Source organism: Sinocyclocheilus grahami, unplaced genomic scaffold (genome assembly GCF_001515645.1).
Source record: "Sinocyclocheilus grahami isolate Dianchi unplaced genomic scaffold, SAMN03320097.WGS_v1.1 scaffold1180.1, whole genome shotgun sequence".
In the NCBI taxonomy this organism is placed as follows: Eukaryota; Metazoa; Chordata; class Actinopteri; order Cypriniformes; family Cyprinidae; genus Sinocyclocheilus; species Sinocyclocheilus grahami.
The window spans coordinates 194,043-219,638 of record NW_015506359.1 but is presented as its reverse complement, the minus strand read 5'-3'; the positions used below and the strand labels follow the sequence as shown (position 1 = coordinate 219,638).

The 25,596-nt window shown below is 39.2% G+C and overlaps 1 protein-coding gene across 1 annotated transcript; it reads right to left on the bottom strand.

Annotated features, from left to right (window-relative positions):
* Positions 1-283: 283 nt before the first annotated feature.
* Positions 284-24,956, bottom strand: LOC107567682 (complement C2). Its single transcript, XM_016253393.1, has 19 exons — positions 24,847-24,956; positions 21,424-21,639; positions 20,017-20,253; positions 18,692-18,877; positions 16,180-16,353; positions 15,996-16,094; positions 15,748-15,881; positions 10,471-10,609; positions 10,231-10,362; positions 9,600-9,704; positions 8,801-8,938; positions 8,198-8,292; positions 7,733-7,862; positions 7,294-7,441; positions 5,924-6,000; positions 5,705-5,796; positions 1,780-1,912; positions 1,653-1,702; positions 284-1,048 (listed from the first exon to the last, which is right to left on the bottom strand). The coding sequence occupies exons 1-19, from the start codon at positions 24,920-24,922 to the stop codon at positions 890-892; spliced, it is 2,520 nt and encodes an 839-aa protein (XP_016108879.1). The 5' UTR covers positions 24,923-24,956; the 3' UTR covers positions 284-889.
* Between the last annotated feature and the right edge of the window lie 640 nt (positions 24,957-25,596).

Sequence of the window (25,596 nt, the reverse complement as noted above, 5' to 3'; positions counted from 1 at the left end):
TTGCACTACAATCCAGTGTGTTCATAATTAAGGTCATATATTTAAATGATATGGTAAGAAACACCAGTTTGCAAAATCATGCAGCAAAACGAGTTGTTTTATACAGCTTAAAATATTTGGAAGCGGATGACACCGGAAGCCAGACGCATTCAATTTACAAATTTCCACAGCCACGCTTACGGGAAAAATAAGGTGGATACACTAAAGAAATACTGTATTTAATATGGTAATAATAAGAGCTGTAGGAACCCAATGAGAAGAATGGGACATACACAGACAGCGGTGTGCTTCACGTCTCTTCTTACAGTTTACTGGTCAGATACACAGTTTATAGACTCTTCTTGTTGTGTGTATTAATTTATCATAGAACAATGATTTTCAAAAGTGATTGGATAGCCAAATGAACAAATTAAGGCCTCCTATTTCAGCTTACCATATATGTAGGTGTTTAACCTCTACACATATGTGGATACTTGTACCTCTTTTCAAGACTATAGATGTGTCAACTATTACATAAAACACACGTGAAAATCAGAACAACAAATTATGTGTGCTATTGTGCGGGTACACAAAACGTTATTTTGTAACAAAAAAAGTGACTTATAAAGGTAAGGCAAATAATATCTTCAACAAAGAGAAGGGAACTTGTGTGTATTTATCTGAGGCACTTAATATCCTTACAACAGTCATTTTATGAACATTACATTTGTAGTGTCTCCTACAAGTCAATTACCTAAAGCAAAGGATCTTTCAGTAGGGATTACAAAAAAAATCTGTTTTTAGTCACATTATTATTTATTCTCTTGCACTGAAGCATGCAAGTCTGAAAACATTCAGTAATCTGTTAAATCTGCCTAGTTTTATGTGTTTGTTATTCTCTGTTGTCCTGCTAAGGAAGAAAAGCCAGCTCCTCGTGAAGGTGCTGCTTGAGCCAGGGCATCAGAGAGAACACGCTGATGTGGAAATCTCGCGCATCAAGAGGCCAGTCGACTCTAACATCTGTTTGTGAGCCACAGATCTGCTTAGTGCCCCAGCTCACGACTGCCACCTGTGGGAGAGGAACAGAAATCAAATCACTTCAGAAGTGTGTTGCTCTGCTTAGATTTAACGTACCACTTTACAACACTTCAGTGTGCTCTCTGGAGTTTTCTGCATCTGATGTTTTTCAAGTCAATGAGAAACTAAAGGCAATGGCGAAATGTAACCACTCACTTAGTGGCAGTTTGTGTGAGAATTCTCCAAGTAGGCTGATGAGTGAATGAATAGTGATAAAACCTGGTCTTCTTACAGACAATTAAATGCTGAAATTGATGCTGCCTGTTGTGATGCACAGTCACGATAAGGTATCTTCCAGTTCAATTTGCATTATTATCCCACTTCACACGTGTACATTAACCAGTTAACTCTTTTCTGCTCCCTAATGCCACTTCCCTTCTTGCATTTGTTGAAATATCCTGGTGATAAAGAAATTCACCCTAGAAATGTCTTACTTCCTGCCAATGATAAAGATTCTTTAAAGAACATGTCATTATTTTCCATAATTTTGCCTCGGAATTAAACATTTTAAAGATGTTTAGAATGAATATTTATTGTTTGTTTGTTTGTCTTTATTAAGGCAAAAGAAATGTGAAAATAAACTCCAAAGCACTCACTTGGAAATATCGCATCCTCTTACGTAGGAAGAGAGCTCCGCCAGAATCCCCTGCAAAGAATTACACTCACTATGTGTAGTCTAAGTGTGTGGATATAAATATATATATTTAGTTTCTTCAACCAAACCTTTACAAGTCATTTCATGTCTGTTTTTCTCTGTTCCTCCAGTGCACATGAACCTGTCTGTGATCACTTCCAACAGAGATGCGGTGCTGTGCACATTAATGGTGGATCTTGCCTTCTGTATGCATTCACCTCTCTGCAGAAGTAAACAATACATGTGAGAATACATAGATATAAAAATAAATGAACACATAAATGAATAGATATAAAAATAAACAAATTATACAAAAAAATTAAATGAATAAAGAAAATAATAGTTTAAATTATAAATGTATTTCAGCAAGTCATTTATGCCTTTATTTTAATATTATTAATTCATTCAATTACTTTCTCAATGTTATTGCTAGTTCAAAAAGAACTAGCCTTTTTAAAACTCTCCAAAAACATCCCGATTTCAAACCAGCCCGTCATATACACGCCTGAAACTGCTACTCTATCCACTCTATGAGGGAGCCCTCACCTGAATTCTGATTTCTGTCACACCTGAAGCTCATCCTCAGCCATTACACACTATAAATAGACTGTTTGGTTCATTCATTCCTTGCGAAGTCTTGCCAATATCACTACTGCTTTTCTGAGCGTTTTCTCCGAAAACAGGGAGCGAGGACATTTCCTAACTAACCATTGATACTACAGTGAATGACCCATCCCACCCACTTACAAGTTAGAGCCTTGCATCACAAACTTGTCCTGTTTTATTTAACCAATAGACCCGCTAATCTGTTAATCCTGGGCTTTTCTTGGCTGGCCCATCATGATCCTGTTATATCCTGGAGGGAGAGTGAGATTCAAAAGTGGAGTGTGACCTGCCTCGATACCTGTATGAGTCCTGTTAAGCCCATGCCATGCCTCTCCACCACTTTATACACATCATCTAACCAGCTACTACCAGGTGTGCTGACTGAATACAAGGTTTGTTATATGGTGATCAACAAGAGCAAGGCAACTGATCTCCCTCCCCACTGACCCCAGGATTGCACCATCAACCTGCTTCCAGGTACTCAGTCTCCCAAGAGTAAGGTTTATCCCCTGTCTTTGCCTGAGACCAAGGCCATGGAGGACTATGTGGAGGAGGCATTATGGTTAGGGTTCATCCATCTATCCACTTTCCCAGCTGCTGCAGGTTTTTTCATTGTGGAAAAGTAAGATGGCACTCTTAGACTGTGTTTTGACTACTAAGGGCTAAACGCCAGTTCCCATACCCCTTGCCCTTGGTCGCAGCAGCTATCGAACAGGTACGTGAGGCTCATTTCTTTTCTAAACTTGATCTCCGCAGTGATTAAAATATCATCCGCATGATGAATGGAAGACTGCTTTCATAACCAATATGGGGCACTATAAATATCAGGTAATGCCTTTTGGGCTGTCCAATGTTCCATCCATCTTCCAGTCCTTCATGAATGAGATTTTTACAGACATGATCAATAAGTGTGTCATTGTTTACATCAACATTAATCTATTCTCCCACATTGGCTTCTCATGTTTGTCATGTTCGGCAGGTGCTTCAAAGATTGGCGGATAGTCACCTGTTTGTAAAAGCAGAGAAATGTGAGTTTCATGTTTGAGCTATTTCTTTACTGAGGTACATGCTACCATACTGTGATGCCGAGTCCCGACGCGTTGAGACAAAACCAATAAAACCCATTATAAACGAGGCATTTGTTGCATCCAGTGGGGACATAATTACTGATTATAATGACTTATGCTGTCTTTTTACGCGTTGCGTATTTAAACGAGTAGTTTAAACGAGGCGTTTTAGGAGGGCGTGGAGTCTTTACGCTAATTCCTAATAAAGTAAATTCCTAATTGACTTTAGGGATCTTATCTATTCACGAACAGCTTGTATCACTCCAAAGAGAAAGGAAAACTTTAAATCGCATCATATGACCCCTTTAAGGAATTGCAACATTTTCTTGGATTCACTCATTTTTACAGGCTGTTCATTAGAAACTTCTGCTTGGTCACAGCACCCCTCACATCCTTGCTCCAGAGTTCCCCCAAGATCCTCCCGTGAACACCTGCAGTGGTTCAGGCCTTCTGGGAGCTCAAATCACATTTCACCAGGGCCCCTACCCTCAAAACACCCGGACCCCTCATTACCATTTGTGGTAGAAATGGATGCATCTGACACTGAGATAGGATCTGTTTTTTTCTCAGTGCCATGGTTCATCACCCAAATTGTTCCCCTGCGCTTTCTTTTCCAGGAAACTCAACTTGGCAGAGAGAATTATTGGCCATGATTGGCCTGCATTTGAGGAGTGGAGGCATTGGCTGGAGGGGCACAACACCTTTTTCTTGTACTCGCAGATCATCAAAACTTGGAATATATTCAAAGAGCCAAGAGACTCAACACCTGGCAAGCCCAATGGGCCCTCTTCTTTTTTCGTTTGCAATTCACTGTGACCGCCCTGGATCCAAGAACACCAAGGCCAATGCCCTCTCCAAACTAAACGCTCCAGTGCAGCAGGAAAATGCCCCATGGTCTATACGGTCTCCTTCACTTGTGGTCATTGCTGTTCAGTGGAATATCATGGGGGGAAAATCAGCAGGTTCAAGCAGAAGAACCAGCTCCTACCCAGTGCCCGGTGGATAAGACATTTGTCCCCTCATTGTTAAGGGAGAGAATAATTCAGTGGGTGCATTACATCCAGGGGAGAACAGAACAATCCAATTGGTTTGGAGTCGGTTTTGGTGGCTTTCGTTGTCAAGAGAAGTCAGCCTTTACGTCAAGAACTGTACTGTCTGTGCCCAGTCCAAATCACTGAACTTACTGCCAACTGGTCTCCTGCAACCTCTGTCTGTTCCACACTGCCCTAGTCCCACAGTTGACTTTCTGACCGATTTGCCTCCTTCACAAGGTAATACCACCATCCTAGCTGTAATCTGCTGTTTTTCTAAGGCCTCTTCTCTTATTCCACTCAAGAAACTACCCTCTGCGTGGGAAACTGCTGGTGCCTCTTCAGTCATGTGTTCTGGTTTTTCGGCCTGCCTGAAGTCATCTTATCTGACCGAGGGCCTCCAGTCATATCCCGGGTGTGGAAGGCTTTCTGTGGTCTGCTCAACATTAATGTCACAATTTGTCTCTCCACCCAGAATGACTATGACCCAGACCCAGGGGAACTAATGCTTCTGCATGCCCTCGGGAGGGGCCTAAAAGGGAGGGTAATGCCATATACACACCTGAATCTCATCCTCTGCCATTACACACTATAAATATACTGTTTGGTCCGCTCATTCCTTCCAGAGTCTTGCCAATATCACTATTGCATTTCTGAGTATTTTCTCTTGTTTTGGAGTTACTCCATCTTTCGACCCCTGCCTGTTTGCTTTGGTTTGCGTTTTTGGATTTGTTGTTTGGACTCTTATTTGCTTTGGTTTTGATCTCTGCCTGAATTTCTCAACTCTGCTTCTGTTTTGCCTCAAAGACTTTATGCTGCGAATGAAACCTAAAGCGTCTTCAGTCTCTAACATGTCACAGCCCCATCTCAGAAACCACAAATCTTGTGATGTTACTACATTCAGACCTTCACTAAACTTCACTAACATTATAAGTGAACATCAAGGCAAATAATAATTAAATAATTAAAAAGAGTTTGATGCCATTTAACCTTTAACAAGTTCAATTATGTTAAAAACAGTTTCACTTGGAACACTTGGAACTGTTTGAATGAATCTTGTGTTAACAACCCCTTACTTAGTCTGTGCTGCCTGCTCTGAGACACTTCCATCTGCAGAGCCATACATGAATGCACTTTCTGACCAGCAATGCTGCTGAATGCCTAACCCAACCCTAACTTCAATAAAATGATAAGCTCCACGCTAATGAACCCCACTAACCACTAACCCTCTAATTTGATGTGATATATGGCTTGTTAGATAGTCATATATATGGAATAGTGTTATGTGGATTTGTAAGGACATCACTCACTTTTGCACCAGTATGTATGAGCGTGTTTGATCGATGAGTTCCCTGTCTGATGAACTCAGCTGGAGTCTCATCCAGATGAATCAGGATCTTTTCTGATCATGCACACATTCATTTCATTATAGAATGACTTTAACTATAGACTAAGAGTATTCTTTAAACTTTGATGTTATTTACTAGAATGTCTGCATAATTTATTCATTGAATTTTATGAAAACTCACTGTGCTGGTCACATGTAGAGTCTGGACCCAATCTGAGAGCCCGATTTGACGAACCGGTACAAGGCAAACAAATGGGCCTGTGTACAAAGTTGAAGATGTAATGCATTCATTGGCAAAACAGAACTAGATGTCAATACAGCACATCACATGCCCCACTAGGCACAGCAATATACTGGACCATTGATACACAGTTTTAAAGGATGCTTTCTGTCCCCTGAGTGGCTTTGGGACACTCTGATCAATGTTTGGTTCATCTTCTACCAGCCTACAAGCAGAAACTTAAATCTGCTAAGCCTGTAGTAATAACTGGACTAAAGAGATGGACTAATGAAGTAGAGTGGGATTTATAAGCCTGCTTCGATTGCACTGATTGGAGTGTTTTTGAGGCTGCAGCCACTGATCTAGATGAGCTCACTGACACCGTGACATCCTACATCAGTTTCTGTGAGGACATTTGTGATCCAACCAGGACTTATTTAACATTTAACAACGACAAACCTTGGTTCAGTGCAAAACTCAAACAGCTTTTCCAGACCAAAGAGGATGCCTACAGGAGTGGGGACACAGCCTTGTACAAACAGGCCAAATACACACTGAATAGGGAGATAAGAGTAGCTAAGAGAAGCTACTCTGAAAAGCTGAAAAAACCTTACATTATTGTGGAAGGGCTTGAAAGCCATCACCAGCTACAAGACCCCATCCTCCAGCACTGTGGAGAATCAACTTTTAGCCAACAACTTGAATGAGTTTTACTGCAGGTTGAAAAGCCTGTTCTCACACCCCACACTCGCTCTGACCGTTTCACAACACAGCCATCAACCCCACCACTGCTTCTCAGCCTGCACTTAAGATCTGTGAAGATGATGTAAGCAAAGTATTCAGGAAACAGAAGAGAAGGAAAGCCAAAGGCCCAGATGGTGTCTCTCCAGCCTGCCTCAAAGCCTGTGGTGTCCATCTGTCATCCATCTTCACATTGATCTTCAACAGATCACTGGAGCACACACTTGGTGAATAAAGCCGATTCTGATTCTGACTCAGATTCAGTAATAAACTCAAAAGCAGTCTGCTTTTTAAGTTGTGACTAAACGCTAACCTTTTAAAAACTCAGGTTGTACATTACAGTCTTTGGGATCAAGCAACAAGGACACCAATATTTTAATGGTTTAGAAAAGATGAATCACTGTCTGGCCAAAATATATTTTTTTGCTAGTGCTAAAGCACACAATGAATGCATATTAGCACGATTTGTTGTTTGGTTTTAGGATCTTTTAGAGCAGTTGGACCTGGAAATGGTGATGTCAGACTTAACAAGCAGGTCAGTGAATTTTTAATGCAATAGAATGAAAAGGAACATTGTAGCTGAATCTTACCTTGCCTTCATAGATATTGTTATGTTTTCACTCATCCTGATCAGAGCAATGTCGTAATCATAAAACTCTTTTACATTCTTGTCCTTAAGGCCTCTCAAATTAAACTGTGGATGAAGAAACAGCTCCATGGCTTTAACTTCACCATTACCTTTGTAAGATAATTGAAGAATAGTAAATGTTCATATTGTAGTTTAGCTCTTTGTTTGACAGCATAAAGTTAACAAGAAATCACAGTTGACCCAATATACTGTTCCTGATCTTATTGTTAATGATTCATCTCTGAACGTTATTCTAAAGAAAAAATGCTGTTTTAATCTTTTATCAAATTGGCTTTCTTTTTCAGCCAGCTTTATAATAGATGCTCTTTGTGTGGAAAATAGCATTCGTTACCTTGAATTATTCCATAAAATTGCTAGAAGAAAAAAAAAACAGTTCTTACCATGGCGAATTGTTATATCAGCAGCACTGGCTGATGAAACAGGTTCATCTGCATCCACTTTTATTAAGCAGTGTGCAGCTGTCAACACCATGCTTTTCGTCAGTATAGACCCTCTGCATGTTCGAACTCCCTAGATGACAAAAATAACTGCAAAAATATAATCTACCATCTGAAAGCAGGTAGGCAAAGCAAGGTGAAAGAGCTAAATGCACCAGTTTTTTAAATAAACAAAACAAAGATAATCCACCGGAAAAACATGCAACAGAATAAGCAACACAAGACAAAGAACTAAAACACAAGAGAAAGATATACACAGGATAATGGGACAAAACTAGAAACAGGTGAGGAAAGTAATCAGTGTCTATGGCAACAAATGAGAAGCGGGAACAAAACACAGCAAAACAAGTTAGAACAAAATAAAAGTCTATGAAATTTCATTAAAACTCCTGATATGAATTTACCAACCCAAATAATATTGACGTGCCAAGGTCTGGTGTAAGTGGTTTCAGAATTGTGCTGCTCCTCTTGTGCCAATCCACACTTAGTCACAGCAGAATCACCTAGGCAAGATGGAGGATATTTACATTGTGGGATTCCAACATTGAAGGGATTGTATTTTGGAAAAGAGACATTTTAAGGACAACAAAAAACATCATACATCTTCATACTTGTAATAACTTTAATTTGGCTTTCTTTACAACTGTTTTATTGGAGTTGCTGTGATTCTACTGTGCAGATGACCTGTGCAGACAACTTCACCACGGACTATGATTGGTGAGAAAAGTTTAATATAATACCTGCAATTCTGAATTGTTATTGATACTTTATTTAAAAGTTAATCTCTTACATTGCCTATAGCTTATCCTGATTCCACTACTGCTGACCCTAGTACACATTCCTATTCAGCTCAAAATATTGATATCTGATATAACTGAAAAAGCAGAGAGATAACAGACAGAGAGAAGCAATATTCAAGTTTGAATATTGAAGCTGAAAATAAACATGTTAATTTTCCAGATAACAATTCAACCGGCGTCCCTAGAGGTTCTCTCATATCTGATTACTTACTGATCATTTGATTGAACACAAGTCCGAGATGTCTGTAGTCCTTTAGAACAAAAATATGCTGCTCGTCTTTCTTGGAAGAGGCAATGCCTGTGAGTTCTTTTCTGTTAACTTCTTGTCCAACAGCAAATACATACACATCTGTGAAACATATAAATGTAAATAACTGGTAAAACTAAGATGAAAAACATTATCTAAAAACATACCCCTTGGGTAGAGATCACGAAATTAAAGGCCTTCACAACCACACTGCTAAAATACACCCACAAGGAAATAATGGATGGTAAACTGGCTCGCTTAGACTAGCCTCATTTACATGAACCCTAATAATCTGTTAGTAATCAGATAAATGGCTCTGTCAGATTGAAAAGCCTTCACGTAAACACCTCAAATGATCCAACTCTGTTTACATACGTTTATAAATATGCATATTACATGCTTATTTATGACTTACAAACTGGTCAGATAAATTACTTATTAAATATTTCCTAAGAAAGCTCTTCTGACATATTCTTGCATGTCAGCTTTGCTTTTAGGTATGTCATTAAGGTAAAAACAACAATTAAATAACATTATAGTGGTGCTATAAAAATCCATCCTGTGCAAACCCCTAAAAAAAAGCCTTACAAAGACACACTGTAGATGGTTAATGAACATCTCATCTTTTTGTAGCACACAACCAATGTTCACAACCAACGTCTTGAGATGGTAAGATAATTGTGTGATATTTGAGCAATTATTTAAAAAAAAATAGTCTGATAGAGTTAGACATTAGGGTTAAAATTTCATGAGACTAACTAACCCAAGAGCTCCTCTTGTGTGTGGTCTACACTGCTGGGTTTGTAGCCGAATAAGTTTCGGATCATAGGTAAAATGCTTTGTGGGCTGGGTCCCATATTGGCGTGGCCTGGAAATACACACAAGCAAAATAAGTACATAATTAAAGGACCTTTAAAATGACATACAGCACCTTTTAAGAAGCAGTTGAATGCATGATGTTGTAAGTCAGTGGAGACCAATGATATTTGGACCCCACAGTTCCCATTTTCTTTTATGTTCCCAATAAGTCACATGACATAAGAATTTGGTAAATGATTACTTAAATTTTCATATTTTGGTCAAATACTTCTACAGTATAGATTACAGATTTACACTTTTGTGTCAGACCTACACCGTTGGCTCTGCATATGTTGGTGACATCATAGCCCATGTCGTACTGACCAGTGTTTCTTTGTTCACGGAGCCAGGGTTGAGAAACACAGTCGTAGACTGAGTAGTCTACGTAGTCGTAGACTGATGTTCAACTCTACAGAAGTGTAACTATGTGTCGCATCTGCACTGACAGCAACAACACACACATATATTGGTGTGGGTCTGACACAGAAGTAAAACTGGCCCTTTATACTTACCCTTCTCTTACTGGTCAGTCTTACCATCAGTTGCAATGATTATGACGTTCTGAGTCTCATTGAACTGCCTTCTTTTATTCTCCCTGAGAAGAGCAAGCTGATTATACACCCTTTCTAGGGCTTTATGCAGATTGGTGCCTCTCTTACTCCCGTGGCCTAAAACGAAACATATCATTTCATAAAACTGGAAACTGGAGTTAGAACGCTGCAATAAAAATGTAGTAAAACAAATGGCTCAAAAGCCAAATGGCTCAATGAACATACTTTTGTCGCTAAACTCTTTTAATTTCCTCAAGACATAATGCACATCTTGACTCAGGTCGTTTGTAATGGACACAATTTCTTTGGGCTCACTGGCATATGAGACGATGTCAAACCTCATGTTGACTTCATAGCTATCCAGCTGGAAGATTAACAACATGTTATTATTGCACAAGACTTTATTTTGATTCCAACACATGATGGCTGTTTTATGCTGTAGAGGTGGAAAATAAAAGTAGTATGTACGCATACAGTATATGAAGAGCAGCGATGCATAGAAGTGAAATCATCAGTTATTTCTCCTAGACTGCTTTCTATATAAAAAAAATGTGTTATTACTATGGTATCACCATAACACTAACTAATCACCTAGTGAGCAAAGAACTACCGATATGTAAAATCTTTGGAGTGACTCCCATCGGTGCAGAATTGTGAATAATGTCGATCTACAGTAATGTAAAAGTCGCATGAATTCTATATGACTGTTCAGACTGAGGTCGCACTGCAAAACATTGAACCTGCATCTGATTTAGTACCACATATGGAAGTGGTCCAAATCAGTGTTTTTCTGCCGTTCAGAGATCTGAGTCACATATGAGCAAAAACATTGGATTTGGCCCAGTTGTGCTGGACATAGCCTACCTTACCCCAATCTCCTCTCTAATACTTGAGGAGAAAAAGGCTATAATTCAGGCATCACCAGGTTAGCGAGGGCCATCTGTGCATTCAGCACATTAACAGGCGATGCACAAAAGGAGTGAATGAACTATATACATTTTTAACAGCAATATATCATTGAACATAAGCCTATCATAAGCCTACAGTCCACAGCTATTTATTTTGCTATTGTAGCAGTGAGCTATAGACCCAGTATAATTGGCTGGCGTTACCCAAACAGGTGAACCTATCAGTGTTCATACTTTATCATGGTTGGGTAAGTTTCATGAGCCAATTAGTGCCTGTGTGCCTATAAAAGGGGGAGTGTTTGGTTGCTTGGGATGCATCATCCTTGGTACCGCCCCTTTGTGACATGTGGCGCTTTGAATGAGTGCCAGCAGTTGGGTTATCCTCCTGTCTGTCGTGTGCTGGCTGTTGGCCAGTTTTCAGGTTTGTCCCGGTTTTAAAAATGCCTTTTTGCCTGTTAAATAGAGCCTTATTACCTTGTTTGTTTTTAGATATGGGCCTGCCAGTAGCTGTAAGCCTGCGTGGTGAGCGACCATGTGTATTGCAGCATTGTACTGTTTTCTTGGTAAGTATGGCTAGTTTTAAAGTTTGTTTTAAACAAGTTTTTATGCATAACTTTCGTTTAATGTCCAGCAGGATTGATTGCACGTCCAGGGGTTTCTAATGATCTTAATTGAAGCCTAATGAACCTCACGTAACTGACTGCACTTCTGCTCTACTCTACTTTACTCTGTTTTGTTCTGTCTGGAATTCATCTGGGTCCGTCTGTTATATTTTGTTTTGTATTGTTTGGTGTGTGGATTTAGGTGGGAGGGGTTGGCCATGGTACCTTGTACTGCGTGTCCACATGGAGTGCTGTGTTTAATATTACTGATTTTTCACGTGTGTGTGTCATGGGTATTGAGTGTGGGGTAGAAATCTGAGGGTCTTTGCTGGCCACCTCCCCCTTTATTTTCTCATTGTATGGTACTTATTTTATAAGTTACTGGTAAAGACGTGTGATGTATTGAGACCTGGTGTGAAGTGTTGTATGTGTATGTTAATAAAGTGACTTTTGTTTATACCCATTATTATTATTATTATGCTCACCCTGCCTTTGGCAATGAACCTGTGTCCCTTTGTTTAGGGCTGTTATGTCCCGGTGTATTCTGGGTGGCGTAGTCGACTATAGGATTTCTCTTATTATTGGTAATATCCCAAACTCCTGACCACTTACTGCCACACTATCAAGGCTGTTTTTTCTTTGCCATTTTATCAATCTCTTCGAGGTAGACTTAAGGCTGATACAGTACACAATTTTAAAATCTGAACAGATTTTAAAACGATTGATATCATACACTTATAGACTTTGTAAACGGTCACAGAGGTAAAACTGGTCATCATACATTACACGACTGAGGATCACACACTTTAAAGTTCTGATCACAACAAACTCACGCAGAAATGTGTGCATTGTTACTAGGAGACGCGTGACAAATGAAAACAATAAGTGTTCTAAAATCAGCTCAAAATATCAAACATGTTTGATATCCTCTGACTGGATGGTCTGTGACCATCACACACTACGCGATTTTCTATGAAATCTGTCAACTCTAATCTGCAGACTGGCTCTGACTTTCGGTAACTAGCATCAACTTATCCAAACTGTACGTTGGTGGAAAAATCTGGGCTAAAGTCATTTTTAGTGTATTTGAGCCTGTAGGGGCCGTACACAGAAGACACGCCACTGCATTCTATCTATGCTATTTTTTTTAATTGTGGTCTGTGTACATGTATCAGATGCACACAAGATGTCAACAAGACATCTGGACTTTGGTCATTGCTCTGCATCCAGCTGTTTTAAACAGAAAACTAATTCTGATTCAATTAATTTTTACATAATTAACATGTTTAATTGACACCCTTATTTTAAGATACAGTCCACTTCTTTAAGTTTTCAAGTTATAAAAACACAAACCTTACGGACGAGTTGAATGGTGGCATTTTTTGCTAAGTGAAAACTCTCCTGTGAAATGCTGGCTGATGTGTCCAAAAGGATGAAGACATTCAGGCGACCTTCTGCAACCCTGACAGTCCTGCCCAAAGATTGCGCTAGTGATTGTGCAATAAACAGAACAAAAGTAAACAACTGAAATAATAGGCAGTAACAGTAATGATCTTTACTTGTGCACAAGAAAATTATGTTTTCCAAAATTCTCTTTTCACCTTTCTTTTTGAAGTCAGGGAGAGACACGTCCATGACTGCGGTCAGAGATCCTCCTAAAGCCTGAGCTATGACATCTGGTTGATCAAATGAGTACTGGGCTAAAAAAAAAAAAAGAATATGTTTACATTGTGTCAGTTCCACTACAATATGTAAATTAACCTCTGTTTCTCTGTTTTGACTGACCATAGCAGCGTGGTTCTGCCCCGCTCCATTCCCTTGAATCCAAACACTGTCTCTCAGAGGGGCCAAGTATATCAAGACCTGACTGACACAGATAGTGCACTTTGTCTCCGATAAGGAAACGTTCCCCAGAACGTAAGGCCCCTGGAGGTGTACCTGGGTTTTTACAGTCCTCCGCTGGAACAAGGAACAATATATAGTTTAGTCATGAAACTCTAGATGGTGCAGGCTGATGGGTTGTTAACGTAACCGATGATATTCAGAGAGTTAAACGACTTGGCCCAAGCTGATTGGTTCATGCTGCATATGCAGCAATGAGCTTACTGCCTTGCATTTATATGACTGGCTAGCATTCACTAGAGATTCCTGCAGCACACTTTCAGAGTTTCTCTGAAACCCTCCACCTCCCCCAGCTCCACCTGTATAGATCTGCTATGGGTTATTTTATATGATATTTGTGCTGCAGCAGCATGTCTTAAATACTCATGGCACCGTATCGCCGTATGCATTGGCAGTAGCAAGTTTCTGTACTTGCTTGCAGCAGCAGCAATAATCTACAACTACAGCAATAACCAACAGCACCAGCAGCGTAGCAGATCTGTTCCGCCAGGACAAAATACATTAACATTGTCATATCCATCACAATGCTAAAATCTTCCGAGAGTTGTCATGATTAAAATATAGTTATGAATAATATACTATATATTTTATGTACAATTTCCTGCACAACTTATTTCTGCGTTCTACTTAATCCAGCTCAGGCGTTTCCGGTAACAGCATTAAGTGCACTTAGGCTGCGTTTACACTGGCACAAAAAATCAGATCTTTCGCTCACATCTGACACAGGTCGGAATTTGTTGCACACGTGTGAACACAAAAACCCGCACGAGATCTGATTTTTTTGCATCCGATCTGAGCCACTTCCAAATGTGGAGTTTAATCGGATACACATCTGATATCTAGACATCCGACCTACGTCTAAACACACATATCCGATTCTCCACAGATCTGGGTCCGTCTGTTATATTTTGTTTTGTATTGTTTGGTGTGTGGATTTAGGTGGGAGGGGTTGGCCATGGTACCTTGTACTGCGTGTCCACATGGAGTGCTGTGTTTAATATTACTGATTTTTCACGAGTGTGTGTCATGGGTATTGAGTGTGGGGTAGAAATCTGAGGGTCTTTGCTGGCCACCTCCCCCTTTATTTTCTCATTGTATGGTACTTATTTTATAAGTTACTGGTAAAGACGTGTGATGTATTGAGACCTGGTGTGAAGTGTTGTATGTGTATGTTAATAAAGTGACTTTTGTTTATACCCATTATTATTATTATTATGCTCACCCTGCCTTTGGCAATGAACCTGTGTCCCTTTGTTTAGGGCTGTTATGTCCCGGTGTATTCTGGGTGGCGTAGTCGACTATAGGATTTCTCTTATTATTGGTAATATCCCAAACTCCTGACCACTTACTGCCACACTATCAAGGCTGTTTTTTCTTTGCCATTTTATCAATCTCTTCGAGGTAGACTTAAGGCTGATACAGTACACAATTTTAAAATCTGAACAGATTTTAAAACGATTGATATCATACACTTATAGACTTTGTAAACGGTCACAGAGGTAAAACTGGTCATCATACATTACACGACTGAGGATCACACACTTTAAAGTTCTGATCACAACAAACTCACGCAGAAATGTGTGCATTGTTACTAGGAGACGCGTGACAAATGAAAACAATAAGTGTTCTAAAATCAGCTCAAAATATCAAACATGTTTGATATCCTCTGACTGGATGGTCTGTGACCATCACACACTACGCGATTTTCTATGAAATCTGTCAACTCTAATCTGCAGACTGGCTCTGACTTTCGGTAACTAGCATCAACTTATCCAAACTGTACGTTGGTGGAAAAATCTGGGCTAAAGTCATTTTTAGTGTATTTGAGCCTGTAGGGGCCGTACACAGAAGACACGCCACTGCATTCTATCTATGCTATTTTTTTTAATTGTGGTCTGTGTACATGTATCAGATGCACACAAGATGTCAACAAGACATCTGGACTTTGGTCATTGCTCTGCATCCAGCTGTTTTAAACAGAAAACTAATTCTGATTCAATTAATTTTTACATAATTAACATGTTTAATTGACACCCTTATTTTAAGATACAGTCCACTTCTTTAAGTTTTCAAGTTATAAAAACACAAACCTTACGGACGAGTTGAATGGTGGCATTTTTTGCTAAGTGAAAACTCTCCTGTGAAATGCTGGCTGATGTGTCCAAAAGGATGAAGACATTCAGGCGACCTTCTGCAACCCTGACAGTCCTGCCCAAAGATTGCGCTAGTGATTGTGCAATAAACAGAACAAAAGTAAACAACTGAAATAATAGGCAGTAACAGTAATGATCTTTACTTGTGCACAAGAAAATTATGTTTTCCAAAATTCTCTTTTCACCTTTCTTTTTGAAGTCAGGGAGAGACACGTCCATGACTGCGGTCAGAGATCCTCCTAAAGCCTGAGCTATGACATCTGGTTGATCAAATGAGTACTGGGCTAAAAAAAAAAAAAGAATATGTTTACATTGTGTCAGTTCCACTACAATATGTAAATTAACCTCTGTTTCTCTGTTTTGACTGACCATAGCAGCGTGGTTCTGCCCCGCTCCATTCCCTTGAATCCAAACACTGTCTCTCAGAGGGGCCAAGTATATCAAGACCTGACTGACACAGATAGTGCACTTTGTCTCCGATAAGGAAACGTTCCCCAGAACGTAAGGCCCCTGGAGGTGTACCTGGGTTTTTACAGTCCTCCGCTGGAACAAGGAACAATATATAGTTTAGTCATGAAACTCTAGATGGTGCAGGCTGATGGGTTGTTAACGTAACCGATGATATTCAGAGAGTTAAACGACTTGGCCCAAGCTGATTGGTTCATGCTGCATATGCAGCAATGAGCTTACTGCCTTGCATTTATATGACTGGCTAGCATTCACTAGAGATTCCTGCAGCACACTTTCAGAGTTTCTCTGAAACCCTCCACCTCCCCCAGCTCCACCTGTATAGATCTGCTATGGGTTATTTTATATGATATTTGTGCTGCAGCAGCATGTCTTAAATACTCATGGCACCGTATCGCCGTATGCATTGGCAGTAGCAAGTTTCTGTACTTGCTTGCAGCAGCAGCAATAATCTACAACTACAGCAATAACCAACAGCACCAGCAGCGTAGCAGATCTGTTCCGCCAGGACAAAATACATTAACATTGTCATATCCATCACAATGCTAAAATCTTCCGAGAGTTGTCATGATTAAAATATAGTTATGAATAATATACTATATATTTTATGTACAATTTCCTGCACAACTTATTTCTGCGTTCTACTTAATCCAGCTCAGGCGTTTCCGGTAACAGCATTAAGTGCACTTAGGCTGCGTTTACACTGGCACAAAAAATCAGATCTTTCGCTCACATCTGACACAGGTCGGAATTTGTTGCACACGTGTGAACACAAAAACCCGCACGAGATCTGATTTTTTTGCATCCGATCTGAGCCACTTCCAAATGTGGAGTTTAATCGGATACACATCTGATATCTAGACATCCGACCTACGTCTAAACACACATATCCGATTCTCCACAGAACTCCCAATGCGAGGGCGACACGTTTGCTCATAAAGATTTTTAATGGCGTTTTAATGCCGACGTGCTGTATGCGCTCACATTTTATTGAGATGGAAACTTGCTAAAGATAAGAAATTGCACATTCAGGAGCTCGTTTTCAACCCCCGCCCCATGAATTTTGAAAATACAACAGCTAAAAGCTACATATATTTCTCAGCAATGAGGTGATAACTTAGCAGTTTTTGTAATTAAACTCTCTCTCCTTCGAATTCATTTCAATAAATATCATCTTTATTTCACTAAATAATTCTACCTCTAACGAGCTATAGATAAAATAGTCTAACAAATTTAAATTACCGTTATTTTCCAGTCTTTATCCGTTCTGTCAGATTTTGTGCTGCAAAACATCCATGACAGCCGTTGTCCATGCTGGCAAATAATAATGGCCATTCGACGTGAATTATATAAATAATTTTAAAAGCACGGCCATTTAAAACCCGATGGTCTACCATGTGCATAGTAAAGCGATCACTGCAGACAATCCTTTTGGGTGGGAATTAATGTAAACACAGATATCGGATACCAGTCGTGTCTAAAGTTAATGTAAACAGATGTGCCAAAAAATCGGATATGGTCAAAAGATCGGATCTGTGCATTAAGACTTGCAGTGTAAACGCAGCCTTACATACAGACAGTTTCACAGGAGAATGCAGATTATTACTACATTTTAGGGCAGTTGATTTTTAAAAAGTGTTCTCTGTGTTAATATGAATTATACTGAAACTGCTGAAACGTTCCTATAAATATATTTTCTTTTCCAAATGTGCATTGTGAGTAAATTAATTTCCCTACTAACCTCCAGCAGTCCAGTGCTCGTCTTCTCTTTAACAGTGTGTTTCACTTATGGATCATATTTCATACCTTTCACATTTCTGTAAATGAATTTGACTTCAGAACAGGATTTGCTTGTATGTGTTGATTGTCATGCTTTTTCCCCAGTCTTTTAAAATAGTTTGAATGAATGCGGCACCTGCCTTAAAGAAATGTAACGCTGTAATGCTGTTGACAACACTGCTACAATTAATATGAATTCTGAATTTTGGCATAAACGTAATTTAAATACAATGAAATGTTTGTCATTTAAAAAAACTGAGTGATCAAATCTTTTAATACAAACAGATAATGGTTTGTTCTTATATTATTCATTAGAATATCTCTTCTCTCATCCTTGAAAATGTCTGGATTTTTAAGTCTTCTTGCAGACACTCATTGTAAGTGTCATTTAGTCCACTAAGTGGCTACAGCACATTGAAAATATACATAACCGTAACTTAGGGAGCCGTACTGTTTGAAACCAGAAGTATGTCACAAATCTCAGTGCATGTAGTCAGAGAGAATAATGAAATTTCAGACAATGACCCAAAAAAGAAAAAGAGGTGAAACTCTTTAACATATTATAAAAGAACATAACAGGAAAACAACTGTGTGTTCTGCATATGTTTGGATCCAAAGGAATATAAATGCTTACACTGGTCATCACACACGGGTGTAGAACCGGTCCATACACCCCACTGAGTGCAGTTCCTCTCAGCAGATCCAGTCAAAACAAATCCTTCATGACAAGAAAATGTCTGCTTTTCTCCAATCCTGAACCACTGTCTCCTGGGCCAGAGCTGCCCGTTGTCAAGCTGAAGTTGAGCAGGGCAAAGGATTTCTGAGAGTGAAACAGAGAAATGGATACTTCAAGTGGAAGTAGTCTGTAGGGCTTTTTACACTTAGGGTGCTTTCACACCTGTAGATCGATTGCTTTGTGCCAAGACAGGGATTAAAATGATTACAGTGTTGCTTTTTATTCTTGGTGCAGTTCGCTTTCACACGGCAAAGTTTCTAAACGGACCAAATTTGTTAATACAAGTCACGCGCAAGTAAACTGTTCTCTCATTGGTCAAAGTTTCGTGGTTTATTTTCCGGGATTCCACTTAGCTGTCACGGCTGTCATCCATCAGCATAGAACGACAACAGCTTCGCGGGCTTACTGTTGTTGTTTTTTTTGTAGCTGTCGTTATATTAATTTATCATTTTGAGCAGGAGTCCAGGATTCATCGGGAAAACACTTTTAAAATGCACCTACTAGGAAGAAGAGCAATAAGACGGCATTATAAAATGAAAAAGTGCGCTTTTTTATTTTGAATGGCAAAGACGTGCTCACCCACAGACATTCACAGGTTCATTTTGAAGTATTAGCAAAACAACAAAGCTAATGCTTTTCACGGAACTTACATAATTACCCATTATTCATTGTGATATTGCCTGGTTCGCTGGTCCGTTAGATCGGATTGCTTTCTCACTACAACCGAACCGCTCCAGAGTTTGTTTTCAATCGAGCCGAGATCACCTCGTTCAGGTGATCTCGGACCGATTGTTTTGGCACGGATCCGAGCACGATTGCCGTGTTCACATATGCCCAAACTAACCGAGCTAAGGGGGGAAACACGCCAGGTTCCGAAACAACGGGCAAGGTGTGAAAGCACCCTTAAACTGTTAAAGCTGGGTTTATCCTTTTACATGTTTCACACTGTTCAATCTTTACACTGGGCAATGACTTAATCCTAGGTATTCAGGATTCAAGGTTTAATACTACATTTGTACATTAGTACATTTGTTAATTCAATTTTAATTTAATTAGGAATTTTCAGATTTGCAATGTCAGTATTATTGATTGGATAAATCGAGCATGTGGTCTCATTTAAAATGAGTGTGAACCTTTGTTTTTACTCAGGGTTAAGAAGCAAAGTTTAGAAGAATGATAATCCTGGGTTAAGAACCCATACTTTCTCTTATATGAGAACATACCCTTGCACACAGCATTGAGTGTTCTCTTTCCATTTGGAAGTCTCATGGCTGACCATTCCCCATCTTTGTCACAGACTCTTTGCGATGCCGGAAAAGGATAGTGTCCTGCCTTGCAGTGATAGGTCAACACACTTCCCTCCAATCCCTCACTGGAGTAGGACACGCTACCTCCCTTTATGGACACGTCCAAAGAGCAGTTCTTCTGTGGTTCCTCATAATCTCCATAATCACTGGTTTCTAAAATACACAGATGTAATCCTGGTATTAGATAGCAGCGGAAACCAGTTTTGTACGTACTGTAAATCTTTACCTAACCAGTCGCAACATGATAATAATCCAGTGACAAGAAATATGTCTGTCAATGCAGCGCAACAAAATCAGTAAAATCTCAAATATGAGAGCCAATCAGAAGAGCGTGTCGGCGGGCTCTCTCTGCAAGCGTTACATGTTATAGATGTTTTTACACATTAACGCAATGACACACAACTAACGGGAGAACGATAATAGTCCATATGTAGCAGCTTGATGATAACATATGTTTTATTAAATCATGGCTGCATCAGAATTCACATTTGGGGTATGATTGTGTGTGGTTAAATATACACCTTGCGATTCGCTCAGACACATCATCAGTAATGTTATTCGGGGTCATAGGGAGATTCAGGTCTTTCAAACATCATACACCCTGACTGGGCGACCTGGCCCTAGCTTGTTTCTGAGCATGCGTTCTGCCACAGATCATGCCGTGAAGCTTTCTCAGCAGCTTCTGTGATATTCCTGATCAATCTTTACTCATGGGCACCTGATAAACCCAACTGACTGAGGATCTTACTTCACGTGCCTCCTCTATATGATCTCCCCATGGAAGTGTAAGCTTAAGCGTGACCACCTGCCTGATTGACTCTGACGGCAGAACTAGATCTGACCTAAGCATGGTCACACAGATGTTCCCAGGGGATTTTAGTTGTTTCCCATAGTCCACACTCAACTGCCAGTCCCTTGCTGTTCCCAAAATGCCTGCCTGTCCGATAGCTTCTTCAGAGAAGATGAAGAGAATACTATACACTACACACAGATTCTCTCAGTGTAATCTATGGTGCAGAAAAAAAGGTATTATCAATTAATGTTTACCACAGACTACAGGCAAAAGGTGGCACTTTTAAGAATGGCGGGTGTCAGTGTTTTTTTGTGGCATGCATTCGGTCAACAAACCTACACTTACATCACTGGTAGATCCTATAGTGCTGGGTTAGACCTTACTTTGAAGCAGAAGCTAATTTAAAACCCCAAAAGAAGTTCCTATAACTAAAATAATTCCCAGTTCCCGTGGTGCGAACATGCTAAAAAGTGGTGTACAGAGAAGAAGTAGAAAACACTCCTCGGGTGCAAAAGCCCCTTGAAGATTACCTTCACACTTGACCTTGGATACCTTAGGCTCCCATTCTCCAGCAGAGCTGCAGACTTTTTGTTTGATTGGATAAGGTTCGAATCCATCACTGCAGTGATAAATTAGCAGACTACCTGCAGCTCTGCCATTGGAATACTCCACCGTGCCTCCAATGATGGACTCAGATGTGTTGCAGGTTTTGGGTACGTTCTCTTCATAATCATAGTCATATTGTGCTGAAACAGAGAAATATTAAATATTCTTAACCTTCACATTTGATTATTTCAGATCTGAAATTCAAGCTATTACTTGAATGAAAAACAGGAGTGTCAGTAGTAGAAGCACACTGCATTTAACTGCTAAAAAACCCAATGCTGGTTTGCAAGATTTAGTGAGGAAGAAGTAGAGGTGTGACCTCGGCATCCTGGCCAAATTTGCCCATTGGCCTCTGATCATCATGGCCTCCTAACAATCCCCATATCTGCTGATTGGCTTCATCACTCTGTCTCCTCTCCACCAATAAGCTGGTGTGTTGTGGGCATTCTGGCGCACTATGGCTGCCGTCGCATCATCCAGGTGGATGCTGCACACTGGTGGTGGATGAGGAGATACCCCTTTACAATGTAAAGTGCTTTGAGTGCCTAGAAAAAGCACTATATAAATGTGATTAATTATTATTATTATTAATATTATTATTATTATTATTATAAGTCATTTTGAAGTTCTTGCCTTTTTTGCTGGGTATGGAAGCAGGCCTAAATTCCAAACTAAAAGCTCAAACCAGCTTAAAATGGTTTGCTGGTCTAAGCTGGTCTCCAAGCCTGACTTGGTTTAAACAATTAAACAAAAGTCTTTGTAGCAGAGTAATGAAGCAAATTTCAGATTTGACTGTTGCACTCCCATCAGATGTTTTTTAAACAACATTATTTTCATCTGACAAGTACAACAGAGAGGTATGAAATGAAAAGCACAACTGATGCAAACAGAATGCACATTTCAAAGTAGAATAACTGACTGTAGCATTATTATTTGGAGAAACAATTATGTGAACTTAGCATATTCCTAAATATTTGCAAACATATTGTGGTATTTTTATGCATACACTCTAAAAAATGTTGGGTTAAATATAACCCAGTGCTGGGTTAAAAAGGGACAAACAAAGCTATTGGGTTGTTTTGACTCAGCGGTTGGCTTCAAAATAACCCAACCGCTGGGACAAAACATCCCAATAGCTTGGTCAAAACAACCCAATAGCTGGGTCAAAACAACACAACTGCTGGGTCAAAACATCCCAATAGCTTGGTCAAAACAACCCAATAGCTGGGTTCAAAACAACCCAACCACTGGGTTAAAACAACCCAACCGCTGGGTCAAAACAACCCAACCGCTGGGTTCAAAACAACCCAATAGCTGGGTCAAAACAACCCAATACCTGGGTCAAAACAACCCAATAGCTGGGTTTGTCCCTTTTTAACCTAGCGCTGGGTTATATTTAACCCAGCATTTTTTAGAGTGTAGTACAGTCAAATTTCATACAGAGGTATACACATAAAGAGTGAGTATATTTTTCTTTCTTGTGGCACAGCAAGTCAAGTACTCTTCTGAAGAGTGTGCATGATATAACTAAAGTAACAGAAAGATGTGAAGAAAGCTGCTTACTGACCACAATGCATGTATACATGGGGTTAAGGGGAATCTGCTAACACAGTGCCTGAAAACGCAAATGTCACTTTCTTGTTTTAAACCACTTTCTCACAACAAGAGGATTTCCGGTGTGCATGTAAATGTAGTAATTTACACAGAATTATGGAATTTGCACTTAAATTTATGAATCTCATGGTTTATTAACTGGATGTGGTGAGGTTATTCAATGGAATATTTGTCAGATTGATTTAAACCGGTAACTCTTGAGTTTGTTAGACTTTTTGGTAACACTTTAGAATAGGGAACACATATTCACTATTAACTAAGAGTTTTCCCTGAACAAACTCCTAATTTGCTGCTTATTAATAGTTAGTAAGGTAGTTGTTAAGTTTAGGTACGGGGTGGATAAAGGGATCTAAAATATGGTCATGCAAAATAAGGCATTAATATGTGCTTTATTAGTACTAATAAACAGCCAATATGCTAGTAATATGCATGCTAATAAGCAAGTAATTAATAATGGCTGGGTTCAAAACAACCCAATAGCTGGGTCAAAACAACCCAATACCTGGGTCAAAACAACCCAATAGCTGGGTTTGTCCCTTTTTAACCTAGCGCTGGGTTATATTTAACCCAGCATTTTTTAGAGTGTAGTACAGTCAAATTTCATACAGAGGTATACACATAAAGAGTGAGTATATTTTTCTTTCTTGTGGCACAGCAAGTCAAGTACTCTTCTGAAGAGTGTGCATGATATAACTAAAGTAACAGAAAGATGTGAAGAAAGCTGCTTACTGACCACAATGCATGTATACATGGGGTTAAGGGGAATCTGCTAACACAGTGCCTGAAAACGCAAATGTCACTTTCTTGTTTTAAACCACTTTCTCACAACAAGAGGATTTCCGGTGTGCATGTAAATGTAGTAATTTACACAGAATTATGGAATTTGCACTTAAATTTATGAATCTCATGGTTTATTAACTGGATGTGGTGAGGTTATTCAATGGAATATTTGTCAGATTGATTTAAACCGGTAACTCTTGAGTTTGTTAGACTTTTTGGTAACACTTTAGAATAGGGAACACATATTCACTATTAACTAAGAGTTTTCCCTGAACAAACTCCTAATTTGCTGCTTATTAATAGTTAGTAAGGTAGTTGTTAAGTTTAGGTACGGGGTGGATAAAGGGATCTAAAATATGGTCATGCAAAATAAGGCATTAATATGTGCTTTATTAGTACTAATAAACAGCCAATATGCTAGTAATATGCATGCTAATAAGCAAGTAATTAATAATGAGAATTGGTTTTTAAAATAAAGGGTTACCAACTTTTTAAACACATAATTAAAAGACCAGCTCACAAGCAATGTGTTAGTGAAACGGACTGCACAGATGACATTGCATGTTTGTATTTGTGTGCAGCCATGAAGGATCGCTGCCACTGAAAAGCAGGACTGGAAACAGTAGTGTGATCTATTACTTGCCACTTGCATTATGTTAGAAATATGTAAATAAATGCCCACCAACCAACTTGATAATTGAATTTAATAATTTTTTATAATCCAAATCACAGTGCTCTTCCAGTAAGTGCCTCAACCAAATTATTAAGTCCATACAAAAGATATCTACACTCTGGAAATGTCTTACATGCATAATTCTTAATATAATAACAGCCACAATGGGATAAAAACGGATGTTTCAGGCCACAGACCTTCTTCTAACATGGATGAACACACCATCATTCTCACTTTGTGACCCACAGTTTGAAAACGCTGTTACCTTAAATGCACTTACCTTTACATACAGAGATGTACAAGAAAAAAGTGATGAAACATGCAGTTGCGTAGTGCATAGGGGACATGATGAGCATGGTTTAACTCTCTGATATGGTTGAAATACCAATATGAACCTTTGTAACGTGTATTTGAGGAGTGATTAAACATTAACACGTTTAAGGCAATTCTGGGAAATTACTATACACTAATCAATTTCTGCAAGTCTTAAAGGTGAAGTGTCTAATTTCAGAATTTTCAAACGTGTTGAATAAATCATTGTTTTGGAAAAACCTTAAACAAAGTAAGGTAGTTGAACACAATTTGCAAATCTTTTTGCAAAACAAAATAATTACTATTGATACCAATAGTTCTGCCAGATACAAATTCTGGCAACCGTGAGAGACCATGTACTTGTTAATGGAATTGCAATGAGGGAAGCAGCACAAAGACTACAACCCAATTTGAGTAGATTCTCCTAATTCCACATTAATAAGCACACTGAGAGAAGAGAACAGCTATTGTTTCATTTTACTATGTTTCGGTCATTGAAGGAGTACTGTATGCATTTGATTCAGTTCAAAGAGGATTAACAAAATACAGTTTTTCCCAAATGTTTACAAAAGTTTGCTGAATGGTTGGCCCGCTGTCCCAAAACTCTAAACTCTAAACACAAAACCACAAGCACAAAATGCAAAACTCTGCAAGTCTCTAGTGAAAACAAATACTACTTCTAGTTTTCTGCTGCTGGGTATGGAAAGTATTACAATTG